Source organism: Dipodomys spectabilis, unplaced genomic scaffold, assembly GCF_019054845.1.
Source record: "Dipodomys spectabilis isolate Male_0828 unplaced genomic scaffold, ASM1905484v1 ptg000141l, whole genome shotgun sequence".
NCBI lineage: Eukaryota > Metazoa > Chordata > Mammalia > Rodentia > Heteromyidae > Dipodomys > Dipodomys spectabilis.
The window spans coordinates 9647981-9664433 of record NW_024870818.1 but is presented as its reverse complement, the minus strand read 5'-3'; the positions used below and the strand labels follow the sequence as shown (position 1 = coordinate 9664433).

The window sequence follows — 16453 nt, the reverse complement described above, 5'->3', positions numbered from 1 at the left end:
CTAAGCTATGGAACCAACGCAGATGCTCCTCAGTAGATGAATGGATCAAGAAAAAAAATACATATATACAATGGAAGTCTATGCCTCCATCAGAAAGAATGACACTGTTCCATTTGTTAGGAAATGCAAACACTTGGAAAAAAATCGTGTTAAGTGAAGTAAGCCAGGCCCAAAGAAACATAGGTCCCATGTTTTCCTATATCTGCAATAACTAGTGTATGTCTAGGACAAGCAGAAAAGGTCAAAAGCTATGTACATGTGACCATATAAGAAGATGCTAATCAAAATGAACTCCAAGATAGGGACACAAGAGGTTTTATCTTTGTTGCTGTTGTTTTTAATGTACTTATAATGTACTGTGTGAATTTTTTTTGTTTCTTTGTATGTTCTTCCCCCATGGTATAACTCGTTTTCACTGTATTTGAGTCCTGTGTCCTGCATCTTGTATATACATTTTTCTTATTTGGGGAGGGGAAGGGAAATAACGAAATGCTGAAACAAGGATGCAGGTTGACCCATGTAACAATGAGATGTACAAGACACTATGTTGAAAATGAACTTTACAGCTTGGGGGTGGGGGGAAGTTGTGGAGGTGGAGAGGGAAGGGATGGTAGGGGAAAAACAAAGGAGGGTAACAATGCTCGATAGGAAATGTACTCATTACCTTACTCATTTAACGGTAACCTCTTTGTACAGTATCTTTACAATAAAAAATATTTAAAAAAGAAGATCCCCAGGTAATTTGTACATTCATTACAAGTTTAAGAGGCATAAGCCAAACCTATCATGTACAACATACAGGAAATTTAAAATATGTATTAAACTGAATATTCTGCACTTAAGAATTCTTCTAGCAGATGTTATGAAAACAGCAAAACTGATTCATTTAGGTGTCTGAGTCACCTCAGCAGAAGAGCCAGGAAGTCCCAAGCCCTGCCTCACCATTTCCTCACAAAAATGTATGGTAAATATTTTTTGAATTGATGAATGGGCTTCAAGTTGTTCTTTTTCAACTTCATGGTGACTATAGTTACCCAGGTGTGATGGTTGTGGCTAAGAGATGGTGAAAGTTATTTTTATGTGTCAATTTGACCAGATTAAGGGTTGCTCAGATAGGTGTGTTTCTGGAAGAGATTTTCAATTGGTTGACTGAGTAAAGCAGATGGATTATATCTAGCTATACTAGATGTGATCAAATCTACTCAGGGCCCAAATAAAACAAAAGCTAGAGGAAAGGTGAATTTGCTTTTTCTCTTCTTGTGCTGGAGCATTTATCTTGCCTTGCTTTGAAAGACATCATAGCTCAGGCTTTGGTTTTTAGGTAGGTGGAGTAAGGATATCTAGGACAGATTACATCTAGCCACACTATGTTTGATCTAATCCAACTAGGGCTCAAATAAAACAAAGGTAGAGGAAAGGTGAATTTGGCCTCTCTTTTCTTGAATTAGAACATTCATCTTGCCTTGCTTTGAGACATCATAGCTCTGGCTTTTGCTGAGGCCTTTGAACTCTAAAACTTATGCTAATGGCTCCGTACCTCTCAGACCCTTCTCAGATCTTTAGACTGGACTGGATTACCCCCCTGGCTTTCCTGTTCTTCACCTTACTGATGGTATATTGTGGGACTTCTTAGCCTTCTAAATCACATGAAACTATTCCCACAATTAATCTCTCATGTTTCTCTCTCTCGCTCTCTTTTTGTTATCCTATTGGTTCTGTTTCTCCAGAAAGCCTTGACTAGTAGAGAGGTTTTCCCAACTGTGACAGAGAAGAAAAAAACAACAAGCAAACAATCATTTCTTTTCCTCTAAGAGAACATGGCATTTTTTTCCTGCTGAGTAATAGCTTTGACATAACAGTGATGTGTCATTTATTAGAATACTTTTTTTTTAATGGTGAATTTAGATTCATCAAATCTGTGAAAGGTTTGTCTGAGTTTGAATCTGCCCTGATTGGTCTCCTAATTCAAGATTCACATGAAAATGATTGCCCTATTGATAGCTCTAGCCATTCCTTGGAATTTGACTTTCAGTTCTGAAGAATATTTCAAATATTATTTACATTAAACCAAATCTATATAGTATTCCTTATTGAAGTCTTCTTTATTTTCTTGTCAATAAAATTTGTATCCTTATACTTATAAATCTGAGGCCAGAAACTCTTATTTTATAAAGAAAAATACTAAGCTAAAACAATTTTGTGGTAGATTCATAATACTTTTGGTAATGTGCATGTCTTTTTGTTCCCGATTTTAATATTATAACTAGGTTTTCCAATAATAGTTCTTTAAACCTCTCTACCAAATCTAATTATTACAACTCTTCTACTATTTATGGCCAGGTTTTAAAATGACAACTAATACTCTTGGCTGTTTTTCTAACAGAGTGATAGTCTGAGATTCTATTTGAGGTACTAAGCATTCATTATAGTTGGTTCATTGGAAACTGGCATACCCTTGTATGCTGACACAACTCATTCTTCTGCTTAAATTTAAAAATCATTGAGAAGTTCTTTTTCCTTTAGCTTACTCAGAGTTAAAATCTAATTTACATGCTTTATCTATTTAACAATTTCTTTTTTGAATGAGCTACTACCAAGCCACTACTTGGTTTTTTAGGACTACCATTAACAGTTTAATTTGTGCCACAACTAAATTTCCATTATTCACTTAGCTTCTTTTTCTCATTAGTCTCTTTTCAGCACCTCCAAACACCAAAGGAAGAGGCCTTAAAATTGTAGTTCAGAAGAAAGCTCTGTATCTTTACCAACCTCTGGGAGGTCTTTTTTCCTCAGCTTCCTCCTTGGATTAGGATTCATATGATACATGAGGTCATGAACTGTTTTAACAAAAAAGACCTAAAGCTTTTACTGCAAAGTTTAATTCATCATGAATGACTGGAATTTTCTGCTTGCTGGTTGAGTGGAGTTTTATTCCAAACTTCCAACTTCTAATCACTATTGTCTGAAGAATGAAAGAAAGAGCTTGGGGATTCAGTGCTAGGCACTGATAAATGATTATTTTCTAATCCACTTCATGATGGTTTCCCCCTAAAAAAAAAACCAATGCAAACAACAGCTAATTTTGCTAAAACTATAGTACAAAATACAAAATTGGGTTAGGTTAAATCTAGGTATTAGTGAAGAAATAACTGCAGTGCTTCAAAAAGAAGCCTTTGCTGGACAAAACCTCAGAAATGAAACCTATTTCAACATTTTCTATATATTATGTTTTACAAGAGAAAATAGGATGTAGTAACTGTCCTATTCTCTTGGCAATGGTAAACCACTTACATCTCAAAAAGAGTTGTTTCAGAAGCAACATCAGCTTTTTTTCAGTGTAATGTTGGTACATGCTACTTTCTTACCATATGTATATGTGTTTGTACACAGGGATGTGCATTGATATGTGCTTGAATAAGCATGAGTATGGGTATGAGTGTGGGTATAAACAGCTTGACCACACTAATTCTAGGCAAGAAAGCAGACACAAGATTCTAGTTGGTCTTTTAACAATCTCTCCAGGACTGTTTCTTCTTTTTAGAGGAAGTATCTGCTATCACAGACTACTTAAGAAAGTGCTGAGATATGGAGAGAAATCCATTTTATACATAATTTATACATCATTTTATACAAATTTGAATGATATCAGAGATGCAAATTGTTCACCTATCTTACTTAGAAGAATGATTAAAGCTGAGCCAATTCTGTAAGAAGCCTTTTCACATCAACTATTATAAGGATTCAACTCAATTCTGAAAAACTGGAAGCTGAAATAATGGGATCCTTAAATCTTCAATGCAAAGGATGCATTCGTATGAATATATATAGTAGGAAGACTTCACTGCAAAATATTTCACAAGTGAAATCTAATCATCATTCCCTAATCCAGGCTGCCATGGACCTACTTTCTAGGGAGAGCACCAATAGGACTCCTTGAGTTATTTCCTATTTTAGATTGTGTTCTTTGGTTCCACTCAAAGGAGATTCTTTATAGCACACAGCTGTTGGGAGTAAAAACGTATTTTACCACTCTCCCCAGAGCATTTTAAAGATTTAACCATATGTACAAAGGCAATTCTAACTCTTGTTATGATTCACATATTAGGTAGGCAAATATAAGCTACTTAAACAGTTTCCTCCCTTTCTTCCTTCCATCTTCTTTTTGTACTAGGGTTTGTACTCAGTGCTTCCTGCTTGTTAAGAAGGCACTCTACCATCAGAGCTATACCTCAAGTGCTTTCTGGCTTTATTTTTTGGACAGGGTTTTATATTTTGGCAGAGGCTGGCCTTGGACCATAATCTTCCTGCCAAACTACCACCCCTGGTTTATGGAGATGTCCCTAACATTTTGCTTGGGACAGTGTTGAGCTATGATCCTCCCAGTCTCCACTTCTGAGTAGCTAGGATTACAGGCAAAAAGCCACCTTTTCAACACAGTTTTTATGAATCTTTAATTCCATTTTCTACTTCACTTTAATTTCAGCTATGGTTCAAGTATAAGCTAGTTTTTTATTCTCGGGGGGGGGGGGGGAGAAGTCAGATTTTTTTTCTTCCTGGGCCCCTGAGGTATGTTGCTTTCCTTTTTCACATCTCTAGCAATTCAGTTCTTCCTGTTCTGGTCCAGATCAGCAATGATTAAATTTGTTGAACATTAAATAGATGGTTTTGAGTTCTGTCTGATCAACTTTACCCTTGCAGATTGCCTATTTTGCTTGGACTAGTATAAATATATATTTGGAAGGCAGTTGATATTTTATAATTTGACCCAGTTAAGGAAAAAAAATCTCAAAATTTCAAGTTAGTTTACATTTATATAACATTGTTTCCCTATCTCTCCTTCCTTTTATGAAATTGACATCAATAAGCTACCCATGCTGCTGCCAGTCCCTTGGCACTCAGCCTTCCTTTCTTCACTTCACTATACTAAGTGTTTACACATCATTTACCTTTAAACAACACACCTGCAATTGCTTCTAAATTCTTTTTGTTGTTGTTGTTTTGCCAGTTGCAGGGCTTGAACTCAGGGCCTGGCACTGTCCCTGAAAATCTTTTGCTCAAGGCTAGCACTCTACCACTTCAGCTACAATGACATTTCCAGCTTTTTCTGTATATGTGGTACTGAGGAATCGAACCCAGGGCCTCATGCATTCTAGGCAAGCACTCTATCACTAAGCCACATTCCCAGTCCCATTCTAAAGTCTTGTAACGACAGTGTTCTTCTGCCAGTGTTTGAAAGCAGCTTTCTCGATCAGTTTTATCTGAGTGCGCAGTTTTCAGTCTCTCCAGAATAAAGCAGCAGCTGATGAAATTCAGATGTGGCATGAATAACTTACTTGTACGTTCGTGCAAAAATCAAACACAGTTGGAACACATTTTGTTTGTTCTTTGGTTTCAAAGAATAAAATTGTGCCAGTAATTCAGCAAGTGAAAACATAGTTCTATCAAAAGGGGAACTTGTTGATTTCAGAGAATACATCTTGAGATTTTCTGTTGGACAGGGAAATAAAGAGCCAGTACCAGCTCACATTCCTGAAGTTACCCAGGCTTGCAATTCTACTCTAATCTGTTTCTTTGTGTTTGCATGGGGAGAGGGGCATTCATTCCACAGATTAAGTGTTAACTAGTCTTAACAAGAATCCTCTCATCTTTGATGGCAAGTAAATCTTTGATTAAGCTTAAATTGAACAGAAGACATGAATGTGAATACTCTTCAAATATCAGAGGACTCACACAGTCTGAATGGAATGAGATGGGCATCTGAGCATTTGCTACTGGAAGGATTCCCAGTTGCTTTAGTGAATCAAAGATGCTTCAAGGTTAAAGTTAGAGTCAGCTTCCTATACTCTTGTGGCTCTACACAAAGTGATCCTCAGAAGAGTAATCCAACTGGGGCACTGGCCTACCGGTCATCCCTATAATCATAGCTACTCAGGAGGCTGAGATCTGAGGATCATGGGTTGAATCCATAAAGTCTACGGAACCCTTATATCCAATTAACCACCAAAAAGCCCGAAATAGACCTGTGGCTTGGTAGAGAGCTAGCCTCCAGTTGACAAGCTCAGAGACAGCATTCAGGCCCTGCATTCAAGTCTCAAGAAGGGCACACACACACACACACACACACACACACACACACACACACACACACACACACACACACACACACACACACACACACACACACACACACACACACACACACACACACACACACACACACACACACACACACACACACACACACACACACCAAAAGCAAAACCAACAACAACAAAACCCAGCATTCATGTCACAAGTTTGTACCATGGGCTTGAGCTTAGTAGTAGAGATCCTTATGGTAAACACAGGTATTACTTGGACTAATCATTATGTGTCCAGAACACAACTTAGACTTTCACCTACCGGAAATGTAAGGATAATTATATTATTTCACTTTTGCAGATTTTATAGAGTGATGCAAGGATCTCCTGTCCTTGTCTTTCCTTTTTTTCTTTAGGTTGTTCTGGGAAGTTGAACTCTGAACCTTTTACTTGCCAGGCAGGTTCTCTACCACTTAAGCCATGTCTCCTAGCCCTTCCTGCTTATTTATTTTTGAGATAAGGACTTGCCTTTTTACCTATGCTGACATAAACTGCTATCCTCTTATTTACATTTTCCACATAGCTTGATGACAGGGGTATGCCACCACAGACAGTTATTGAGACAAAGTCTTGTTAACTTTTTGCCCAAGCAGGCCTCAAACCATAACACTTCTAACCTTCTGAGTAGCTAGGATTAGGGCATGAATCACTGAGCCTACTAAGGTTCTCTTACAATCTTAATAAGCCCCCTTTCCTCAAGATTGCACATGTGATGTTTTTGGTTCAGGGTTACAATCCTTATCAGGACTCATGATCACATATTTAGGAGTCATCTCTATCACCTCTATTGGTGATAAAGGTAAGGAAGGTAAAAAATATATTATTTTAGCTTACAAAAGAACACATGATTTTTATGCTTTGTCTCTGCTAATGACTGTATTGCAGGGAAATCATTTTCAGCCAGCTTGCTGCTTTAAAAAGCTGCTTCTTAAAAAAAATCATTATGATCTTTCAGTAGTTGTACAAAGTGGTTTTGATTCAACATGTCAGTTTATGAGTATAGTACTTCTTAAAGTTAAGACTAGGTTAGAGTATCAGTTCTCAGAACCCAAAAGGCATCAAAATCAAAGGATTATTAAAACATAGGTTGTTAGCTTCCATCCCCAGGGTTTCTGGTTCAATAAGTGTATGATGAGCCCTGAAATCTGCATTCCTAGTAAGTTGCCTAATGGTGTTGATGCTTCTGGCCTAGGAATCCCCACCACTGATTTTTTTTTTCAAAAAAGTTTTATAGCATAGCATACTGCTATAGTGAGGTGATCATACTGATCTCTTTTATCCTTTTACCTCAAACAGTTGTCATTCAAGGTTTCAGAGGAATTTTAAGGACATTTTTTGTGTATGAATCATATATTTACACATGTATTCTTCAAACATGCATATTGAACTGTCTTAAACTGATGAACAATTCAAGGACCATGGTATTTTGAATAGTAAATTATGGAATAATAGGTTATTCAGGAGGAAGTTAATCACTTCTATCACTTTGCATCATCTTTTTTAAAATTTTTCTAGTAATCAGAACTCCTATCCATTTATATAGCTTCAGAGAATTTGAAGATACTCAAAGGCAATTAACAACTAAAAACAATGAAGAAATAAGCAGGCTAAATGCCCATTTTACTTCCTTGTGAAGTAAATTTTTTAGGTTAATATCATAATTTACTCAATTACAGTCCTGCATTAACAAAATATCTATTTTTTTAGATCAACGCTTTTCACTGGGCTGTGTAATTATGTGCAACAAAAATTAGGCATTCCCTCACAAGCAACCAGAGACCCTAATAGCATTAGTCCCAGCAACAAAGGGGCAGTGTTTGAAAGCCATTTGTTAAGGACAATGCTAGGTATGCTGAACCACTTGATTACACTATAATTTATAAATCTTCTTTGAATATGAGATCACTTAACTTTAAAAATGAAAGAAGTCAAAGAAAGAACCCTTAGCATTTGGGAAGCTGAGCATGTTAGTTCAAGTTTCTCTTTGTCAAAGTACACATATAGAAATTACTTCTTTCCTTTTCAAAATAGTGTTTTACTTATCCTTCTGTTTATGAAGAAGTTTACAGAAGGTAATAGATGGTCCCCAAGAGAGTAGAGTTATTTTATGAAGTTGTTCTTTTAGACTTTATAAATCTTTGTTCGAGGTTAAAAAAATCTTTAAGATTTTGGTCATGTATCACAGGTAACTATTACAAAAATCAAAATAAAACTACTGAAATTACCATTGAAAGTTGAACGAAATAACTTTTATAAACTGAAAGTTTATAATTGAAGCATTGTTACTTAATTTGGCCATGTGAAAATCTGAGAAGGTGCACTAATAATGGTATGAAGTGGTTCTAAGAATGTGGATGTGAATGCCTAGGTCTACTGTATAAGCTAAGTTTAAAACAATGTAAACTATACACTAGCAAACCAGTCAGTGAATCCCAACAATTACAAAAGAAGACTTAAAAAATCAATGAAGTATACACAAGATATAATTTGGGGAGGGGAAGGGAAATAACAAAATGCTTAAATAAGTATACAGATTGACCCATTGTAATAATGAGATGTACAAGACACAATGTTGAAAACGAACTTTACAACTTTGGGAGAGTGGGGGAGGAAGAGTTGGGGAAGTGGGGAGGGAAGGGATAGTAGGGGAAAAACAAAGGAGGAGGTAGCAATGCTACTCATTACCTTACTCAAGTAACTGTAACCCCTCTGTACACTATTTTTACAATAAAAACCACATTAAAAATCAATGAAGTTTGGCTTTTGAAAGATTAAAACAAAATTATAGAAAAAGTCTCACTGCCATGCTCATGTAATTGTAACTCCTCTGTACGGTATTTTCACAATTAAAAAAAACCTATTAATAAAAAAAAAAAGAAAAAGTCTCACTGAGCTGATTACTAGTGGTTCATACATCTACTCGTAGTACTTAGGAAGCTGATATTTGGAGGATTGTAGTTCAAAGTCAGCCCAGGCAGAAAAGTGTTCAAGAATCAAATAGCCACCAGAAGTCATGCTGGAGATTATGGCTCAAATGATAGAATACCACTTGAGCAAGTACAAGGTCCTGAGCTCAGTGCTTTAACTTGAACAAATGGTTCTAACACTAAGAATCTGTCATTCTCCACTGTGAGTTTACATGAGAATAGGTTATAAATGTTTGCCAGGTTGGTCAAACATTCTACTTGTCTTAGTGTGAGGCATTTCCAATGAAATCAGGATAGTGCTGGCTGATGGAGATGGTTAGACCCTAAGGTATATTTTCATATCTCTCATTCATAATGTATATAATCGAGACGCAATGCGCTCTAGACTTGGCTCTAAACTAGCTTCATTAAGCATTTGTACTCTTTATTTCTTGAAGCATACTTGTTTCTTTTTCCAAGTTATCTTGATTTAGTTAATAACGGCTTACTTGCCAGCTATGCAAAATGTTATACATTTAATTTTTTGAAACTTCAATTAAGGAAATGAATGCCTTCAAACTGGGCAATAGATAGATACCTTTTATCTTTCCTATTCCCAAATGATTTTTATTTTTTAACAAAATGGGGCTCACACCTGTAATCTTAGCCACTCAGGAAGCTGAGGTCTGAGAATTGACAGTTCAAAGCCAGCCTGGGCAGTAAGTCTGTGAGACTTATCTCTAACTACCAAAAAGCCAGAAGTAGAGCTGTGGTTCAAGTGGTAGTTTTGAACACAAGAGCTCAGGAACAGCACTCAGGCCCTGAGTTCAAGCCCCCAGGATCAGCATGTGCTCACGCACACACACATATATACACACATAAGTTATACATATGCATTTATATGTATATATGTATAGTGATTTCTAATTTCCTTTCAGGGAAATCACCTAGAGACTACATAGCAACCATATAGAAAATTAAGTATGAGCCACCAGTAGGTTATATAATATACCTTATATTCATCCAAGTTCTTTTTTTGGGGGGGGTCCAATCGTGGGGCCTGAACTCTGGGCCTGGGCACTGTCCCTCAGAAATTCAGCTCAAGGCTAGTGCTCTACCACTTGAGCCACAGTGCCACTTCCAGCTTTTTTTTTTTTTGCTTATGTGGTGCTGAGGAATCGAACCCAGGGCCTCAGGCATGCAAGGCAAGTGCTCTACCACTGAGCCACCTTCCAGCCCCTCATCCAAATTCTTTTGGCACATATGAGTATGTCTTTGAGGTAGATGTTATCTCATGGAAATATTTTCTAAAACTTATCTATACATGACTCCAGGTATGTAAGTAACACTAAAATGATTTTCATGTAATTTTATAGCTGCCAAAGATAACACCAGTCATGTGAAACTCTCAGTGTGAGTGGCTCTTTCACTCCCATTCTCATTTTGCAAAAGTTACCTGCTGATTATGATTTGATCTTAGGATACTATGTTATTATTTCAAACTTTTTGTTTGTGCCCAAAGCTGAAATGCCTTGGAAAATATACGTAAAAGAATAAAGCTATCATGTTTTCATTAAACTATTAAGACACAGACAGTTGGCTACAAGACATCTTTAAAGAAAAAAGAATGCTTTAAAAAAATCCAATGATTTTTAAATCATTAGGGGCTGTCTGTGATTTGTATAGTACATTCAAAAGCAGTTTGCTTGAAGATTGAAGCAAATTGCTCTCAGTTTTAGGTTATGTAATAATAAACTGTACCTGCTGAAAAATATACATGGAAAACAGAAATAATTTTTATACAAATATGACTCATATGAAGACATTCATTTATTCTAATCCAGCCAGCCATGATAAATGTGTTTGGCTTACTAGGCATAAGTGTGCAACATTTAAAAGGGAGTGGAGCTCTTTATTAAAACAGAAGTCTCCTCAAACTGTGTGATGACGTCAGGAATATAGGTCCTTGGAGCACATTATTGTTTTAAACAGAGGTCCCCACAACTTTCACATTGGTTATAAAACATTATTTTGTGCTGCTGGCCTGGAATGAGAATGTCATACATCTGTAGGCAATTAGAAGAAGCTAAGACTGCATGTTTGATTAGCTCAATAATAAACGGGCACAAGTGTGACATGACTTATGTTAGTCAGATTCCCTGGACAGATTATACTGTTATCATATGAAATAACCCCCTTTTATCAACAATTAAGTAAATCCACATTTATGGGCACTTTGCAAAATTGTGAAGTGGGAAGAAATCCAACTTAAGCCTTAAGTCATCCAAAAATCTTTTAACTCTGCTTTCAATGGTAAGACCACAATCACAAATTTTAGAAATTGGCTGAATTATACAGAACAGTTTGGATTAGAGCCACCCTATGTGCACCTAATAAACTAATATGTATTTACATCTTCCATAAGCAAGGTACATGATAGTTTAAGTTTATAACTAAAAGAAATTCTCAAGGAAGTAGGAATGATAATATTTCAATATTTGAAAAGTAACTTAATAAGGAAGTCTAAATATTTTCAAGAAATATCAAAAAAGGTTTTATTTTCATTATTCATGGTTCAGTTTTTACTGTAACTAAAGTGTGTTGTAAGTCTTAAACATCTTTTGTCCTACAACTTCTTTATCTGTTTTAGGCATTGTTTTGAATTCAGCTATAAACTACTTTGGATAATGAGCCAATAAGCTATCTGTTTCTTTTACTTCCAAGCATCATTAAATATACAAAATCTGAAGGGCCAATAATAATTCAAAAAATAGAAGTCAATACTTAAGAGAGTCTAATAAAATTGTTTGATTTCAGAACATATCAGGTCTTCCAATTGAATTATAATTTTACATAACACAATTAAAAATTTGTATCTTTTAAATAAAATCAAGGCATTTTTATCAATATTCACCCAAATGTATATGTAAGAATAACCTCATCAGTTTATCTCCTTGACATAATCCTTAAATTGAGTATTAGAAAATCAAGCAGATGCTGAAACATGCATCATCAATATCGGAATTCTGACTCATGACAGTAACACAAAACAGATGCTCATCTCATGCTTCCTCTGAGAAGTGACACCATCACTTATTTAAAGAAAAAGTGCATGGATTAGCTCTTGATATGGGGTCATTAACACTGCACATGGAATATGAAATAATAAAAGACAAAACATGATACTTTACTTTTAAGTGAAGTAGTATCTAGTGGAATCATGTAGAATCTAGTATCACTTATATAGAAGATAAAATGAAGCACTGGTGAATAGGGATGTCATCCCAGAACACAGGGAGGCGTGTCTTCCACTATTGCAGCTGCTTGAAGGTCCCAACTGTGTAAGGGTCCTGCTCTTTTCCTCACTCACAACTGATTAGAAAGACAAAGTTCCTGGGACCTATCTGTTCTTTTGACAAGAAGCCCATCATATAAAAGGAGGAGGGCTGGGCTTCTCTGACTCCCTATTTCAGTAGCATAATCTTTATACCAGGCGGTTCTGAAAAGGTTTGCTAAGAAGGAAAAGGGAAACAAGAATTCCTTAACACAGTCCAGTTAGCTAATATCTGAACATGTCTTGAAAGCCTGAGATTCTGACTACTTTGCTAACATGAGTCTACAGCTGTTTCTAGAATACACAGTGATGTGTACTCTTCATGAAAATAAACAGAAAAGCCAAGCCATGGTGCAAATGATAGAAGCACAATGTGCTCGAATGAGAGCTTTAAAAAAAGATCTAAATGTGAGCAGTTCAACCTTCTCCAAAATAAAGATAAAGAGAAACCTCATTTCTTTGTTGCCATATGAGGAAAAGAAATCAGTGGCAAGTTCAATGCCCACAGCACAATTTTGGATTCCCAACGAATAACCTGACAGTTGTAAATCTGGCACCCTCCAGCCTGGGTTTGAAGGCCAGCTCTGCACTAGCCACCTGGGTGACCTCTGATCCTCAAACTTGGCTGTGTGGTAGAACCACGCTGGGAGCTTTAAATTACTGATGTTTGGAATTCACCCCCAGGGGCTGTTATTTAATTGTGCTAGGGTGTGGCTTGGCCACTGAGAAGTTTTAAGGGCTCCTTAGTGACTGTAAATAAGGAGAGTTAAGGTTGGGAACCACTGCTGAACTTTCTGAACCACAGTTTCCTCATTTGTAAAGTAATATGACACTCAAGTAACTACTTTTAGGATTATTGCAATGATTACCTATGCTAATTCAGACAAAGAACTGAGTACATTATCCATGGGAAACTGTGGATAAAAATCAACTATTACCATTCTCACCAGGAGCAAGAACTTTCTTGTTAGCATAAGTATATACTTACCTTGGCACAGGTTGTGTTCACTCTGCTCATAGCCAGCTGCACACTGAATCCGGTGGGAAGGGTTGGAGGGTATACGCGGAGGGTCAGCTGGGTTCCGGCGGATGACAAAATTATTTCGGCCAGTCTGCACTTCAGGGCCAGCAACTGCGGCAGCACTGGCCACAAAACCACCCCCGGGCATTACACCACTGGCTGCTACACTACTGGCAGATACACTCCCAGTGGTGGCACCTGAGGATGCTTCTGCTCCTGCTGGTGTTTCTTGCTGAGGTTGTTCGTTGTTCACAATAATCTGGGCTGTTTTAGGAAGGCACAGGTATCCTCCATAGTGATTGACACATTTCATCCCACCTTTGCAAGCATCTGGGACAATGTCACATTCATCAATATCTGTGGTCAGTAATAAGATAAGTCAGCAGTCTTCTTAGAGAGAAAATAAAACACGTAAATATAGGCTCACACCTTTTTGGTATAAAACAAACAGGTCAGGGAGAACACAGGAGATGAAGACAGAAAGCTATGTTTGGATAAGAAATCTTGGAAGCAGGCTCACCTTTGCACTGTTGTCTTACAGGGTCCCATTCATATCCATCAGTGCATTGCTGTAAAGAAAACATCAGAGATGGAGCAGGAGGCAACTGAATGTTTCCCTTAGAAGTTACTCTAAAAGTTCTTTCTTTCTTTCTTTTCTTTCTTTTTTTTTGTTTTTTTTTTGTTTTTTTTTGTTGTCAGTCATGGGGCTTGAACTCTGGGCCTGGGCCCTGTCCCTGCACTCTTCAGATCAAGGCGAGCACTCTACCGCTTGAGCCACAGCACCAGTTCTGGTTTTCTAGTGGTTTGTTGGAGATAAGAGTCCCACGGAGTATCCTGCCCAGCTGGCTTTGAACTGTGATCCTCAGCCTCCTGGGTAGCTAGGATTACAGGCGTGAGCAACAGGCACCTGGCTCTAAAAGTTATTTCTATACCAACCATTCTTTTGCTAGAGTCTTAGCTAGAAGATGGGATGGGAAGTTGAACATTTTAAGACAAGTCTGTAGCTTCAAGGGTCCTTTCCCTTCCTCTGTCAGGTTTGGTACAGTTGCCTATTAACGTTTTCTTGGATTCCCCCCCTCCCCCCCTTACTTTCTGTCTTGAGACTAATCTTTTCAACCTCTCTGGCTGTTCTTTTTTATCCCCTCCCCTCCCCCCCCCCCCCCCCCAGCCTTTTCCATACCACACATTTTACGGAAAAAGAAAATTCCATCAAGATATATTTTTTCTAACCCTGAACTCTTCCCCTCTCTTTAATCTGCTTGAGCATCTAACCACTTAATTGTTCTTAACTATTCTGACCTCCCTTTCTTATACTAGCCTGTCAGCTAGCTTTAGTTCCTGTAGATCTTCTTCAGTTCACTCACTGAACAAGTCATCTGTCACACACTTTCTCACACCAGGCATTATTCCAAGCCTGGTGAAGGTAAAGATAACAAGGAGCTTATTTCTGTCCTCAAGCAGTTCTTCATGGGCCAAAAGAGGAGATAGACAGACGAGTCAACAAGTTGCAGCAAAATGTGAAAGTAGGACACAGTGTGTGTGTGTGAGTGTGTGTGTGTGTGTGTGTGTGTGTGTGTGCAAATTAAGTGGTTCTGCCTGATGTTGGTGTGAGGGCAAAAAAAAAGGCTTTATTGGGAAAGTGTCAAAATCAATTGGATCCTACAGGATGAACAGAATTTTTCCCTGGAAGGGTGAGAAGTCTAGAAAGGAGGACTATTATGAGCAAAGGCACTACACTGTTCAAGAGGGAAGAAGCTACAAGTAGTTATAGGTGGGAGATGATGTTAACAAGGTTGACAGGGTCAGAACCAGGAAACCTTTCCTTGAGGTAGGGAGGAACTAGATTCTACTCCAAACATCAGTGATTCCCAAGCTTTATTATGCCTTAGAATGATCCAGCGTGGTTGTTAAAATGTAGATGCTTGTGCTTACCCACAGGATCTGATTCTCTATATCTGGATAGGAGGCCTGGAACTTGAATTTCTTAATAAGCACCCTAATGATTACCATACAGGTTGTCTATGGGTTACATCTTAAGAAACAGTGCTATAGTGATTTTTTAAAAAAAGTTCCTGCAGACTTATTAGACTCAGGAAATAATTTGATCAGTTACTTATTTGAGAAAAGACTGGGAGAAAGTTGCTTCAGGAAGGACTATACCTAAGTAGAGTAAAAATAATCTAACTAGAGCTGAAAATTGTGCAACACAACTGGTGCTTAGCAAGCAACTAGCTGAATGGAGGCAGAGAGAACACTATTTTGCTGATGGCTAAAATTTAGCAGGGTAACTAAACTCATGTTATCTCCCAGACTAATTGTCTTTTAGAGTCTCCAACACTGTCCAAGGTACTACCACCTCTCTCATGATCCTGGAACATAACCTCTGATGTCTCCAGTCATTTTCCTTCAAGCTCTACCTACTTGTGATTGTTTTTCTCTATCATATTGGTATGAACCTTTTTGACCTGAGAAGAGGCAAGGTTCTTTATCTTCTGTGCACAGCACCCATGACAGGCATTTTTGCTTTTGGTTAAGTTGTTCCTCCATCTAAAATTCATGTGGCCACAAGCTTCTTATCTGGTATTATCATCATTTCTAGGTTCTTTCCACCATCCAATTCCATCTCTGATATGATCTGATCACCTGTTGGACTTTTCTTGATTATTTTCACTCCTAGCATTTTATTATGCCTCTCTCTTTTTTTTTTTTTTTTTATACTGTATGCCTCTTTTTGACTCAGATGTCTCTTTGGACTTTCGAGATCAATCTGAGGTCATAACCTCCTTCAAGAACCAGCACGGGGTTCTATTTTCTCTAACAGGTTAGCACCAAAAATAATCACCTCTTTGCTTTTCTATTCTTTAGCAATTTGTACAATGTATGCAATAATATTATTGTGCTTGTTTATGAACTTTCAATGTTCAGCAATGTCTTTCCAGAGTGAATAGCCTAAAGTAGAAGACTGAGTTTTCTCAGGAAACAATTTAAATTCTTTTGATAACAGTGGGGAGTTGCTTATTCAGATACCTGTCTAGTAAGTAGTTAAATGAAC

At 37.4% G+C, this 16453-nt stretch overlaps 1 protein-coding gene across 4 annotated transcripts in view; it reads right to left on the bottom strand.

The window, feature by feature from the left end:
• Efemp1 (EGF containing fibulin extracellular matrix protein 1) overlaps positions 1-16453 on the bottom strand; it is a 58840-nt gene that overhangs the window by 38947 nt on the left and 3440 nt on the right. For all 4 annotated transcript variants that reach the window (XM_042691243.1, XM_042691244.1, XM_042691246.1 and 1 more), the window contains exons 3-4: positions 13922-13970; positions 13369-13758 (exon numbers count right to left, since the gene is read on the bottom strand). In XM_042691243.1, coding sequence (XP_042547177.1) covers positions 13369-13758; positions 13922-13970 — 439 coding nt within the window. The remainder of the gene's footprint in view (positions 1-13368; positions 13759-13921; positions 13971-16453) is intronic.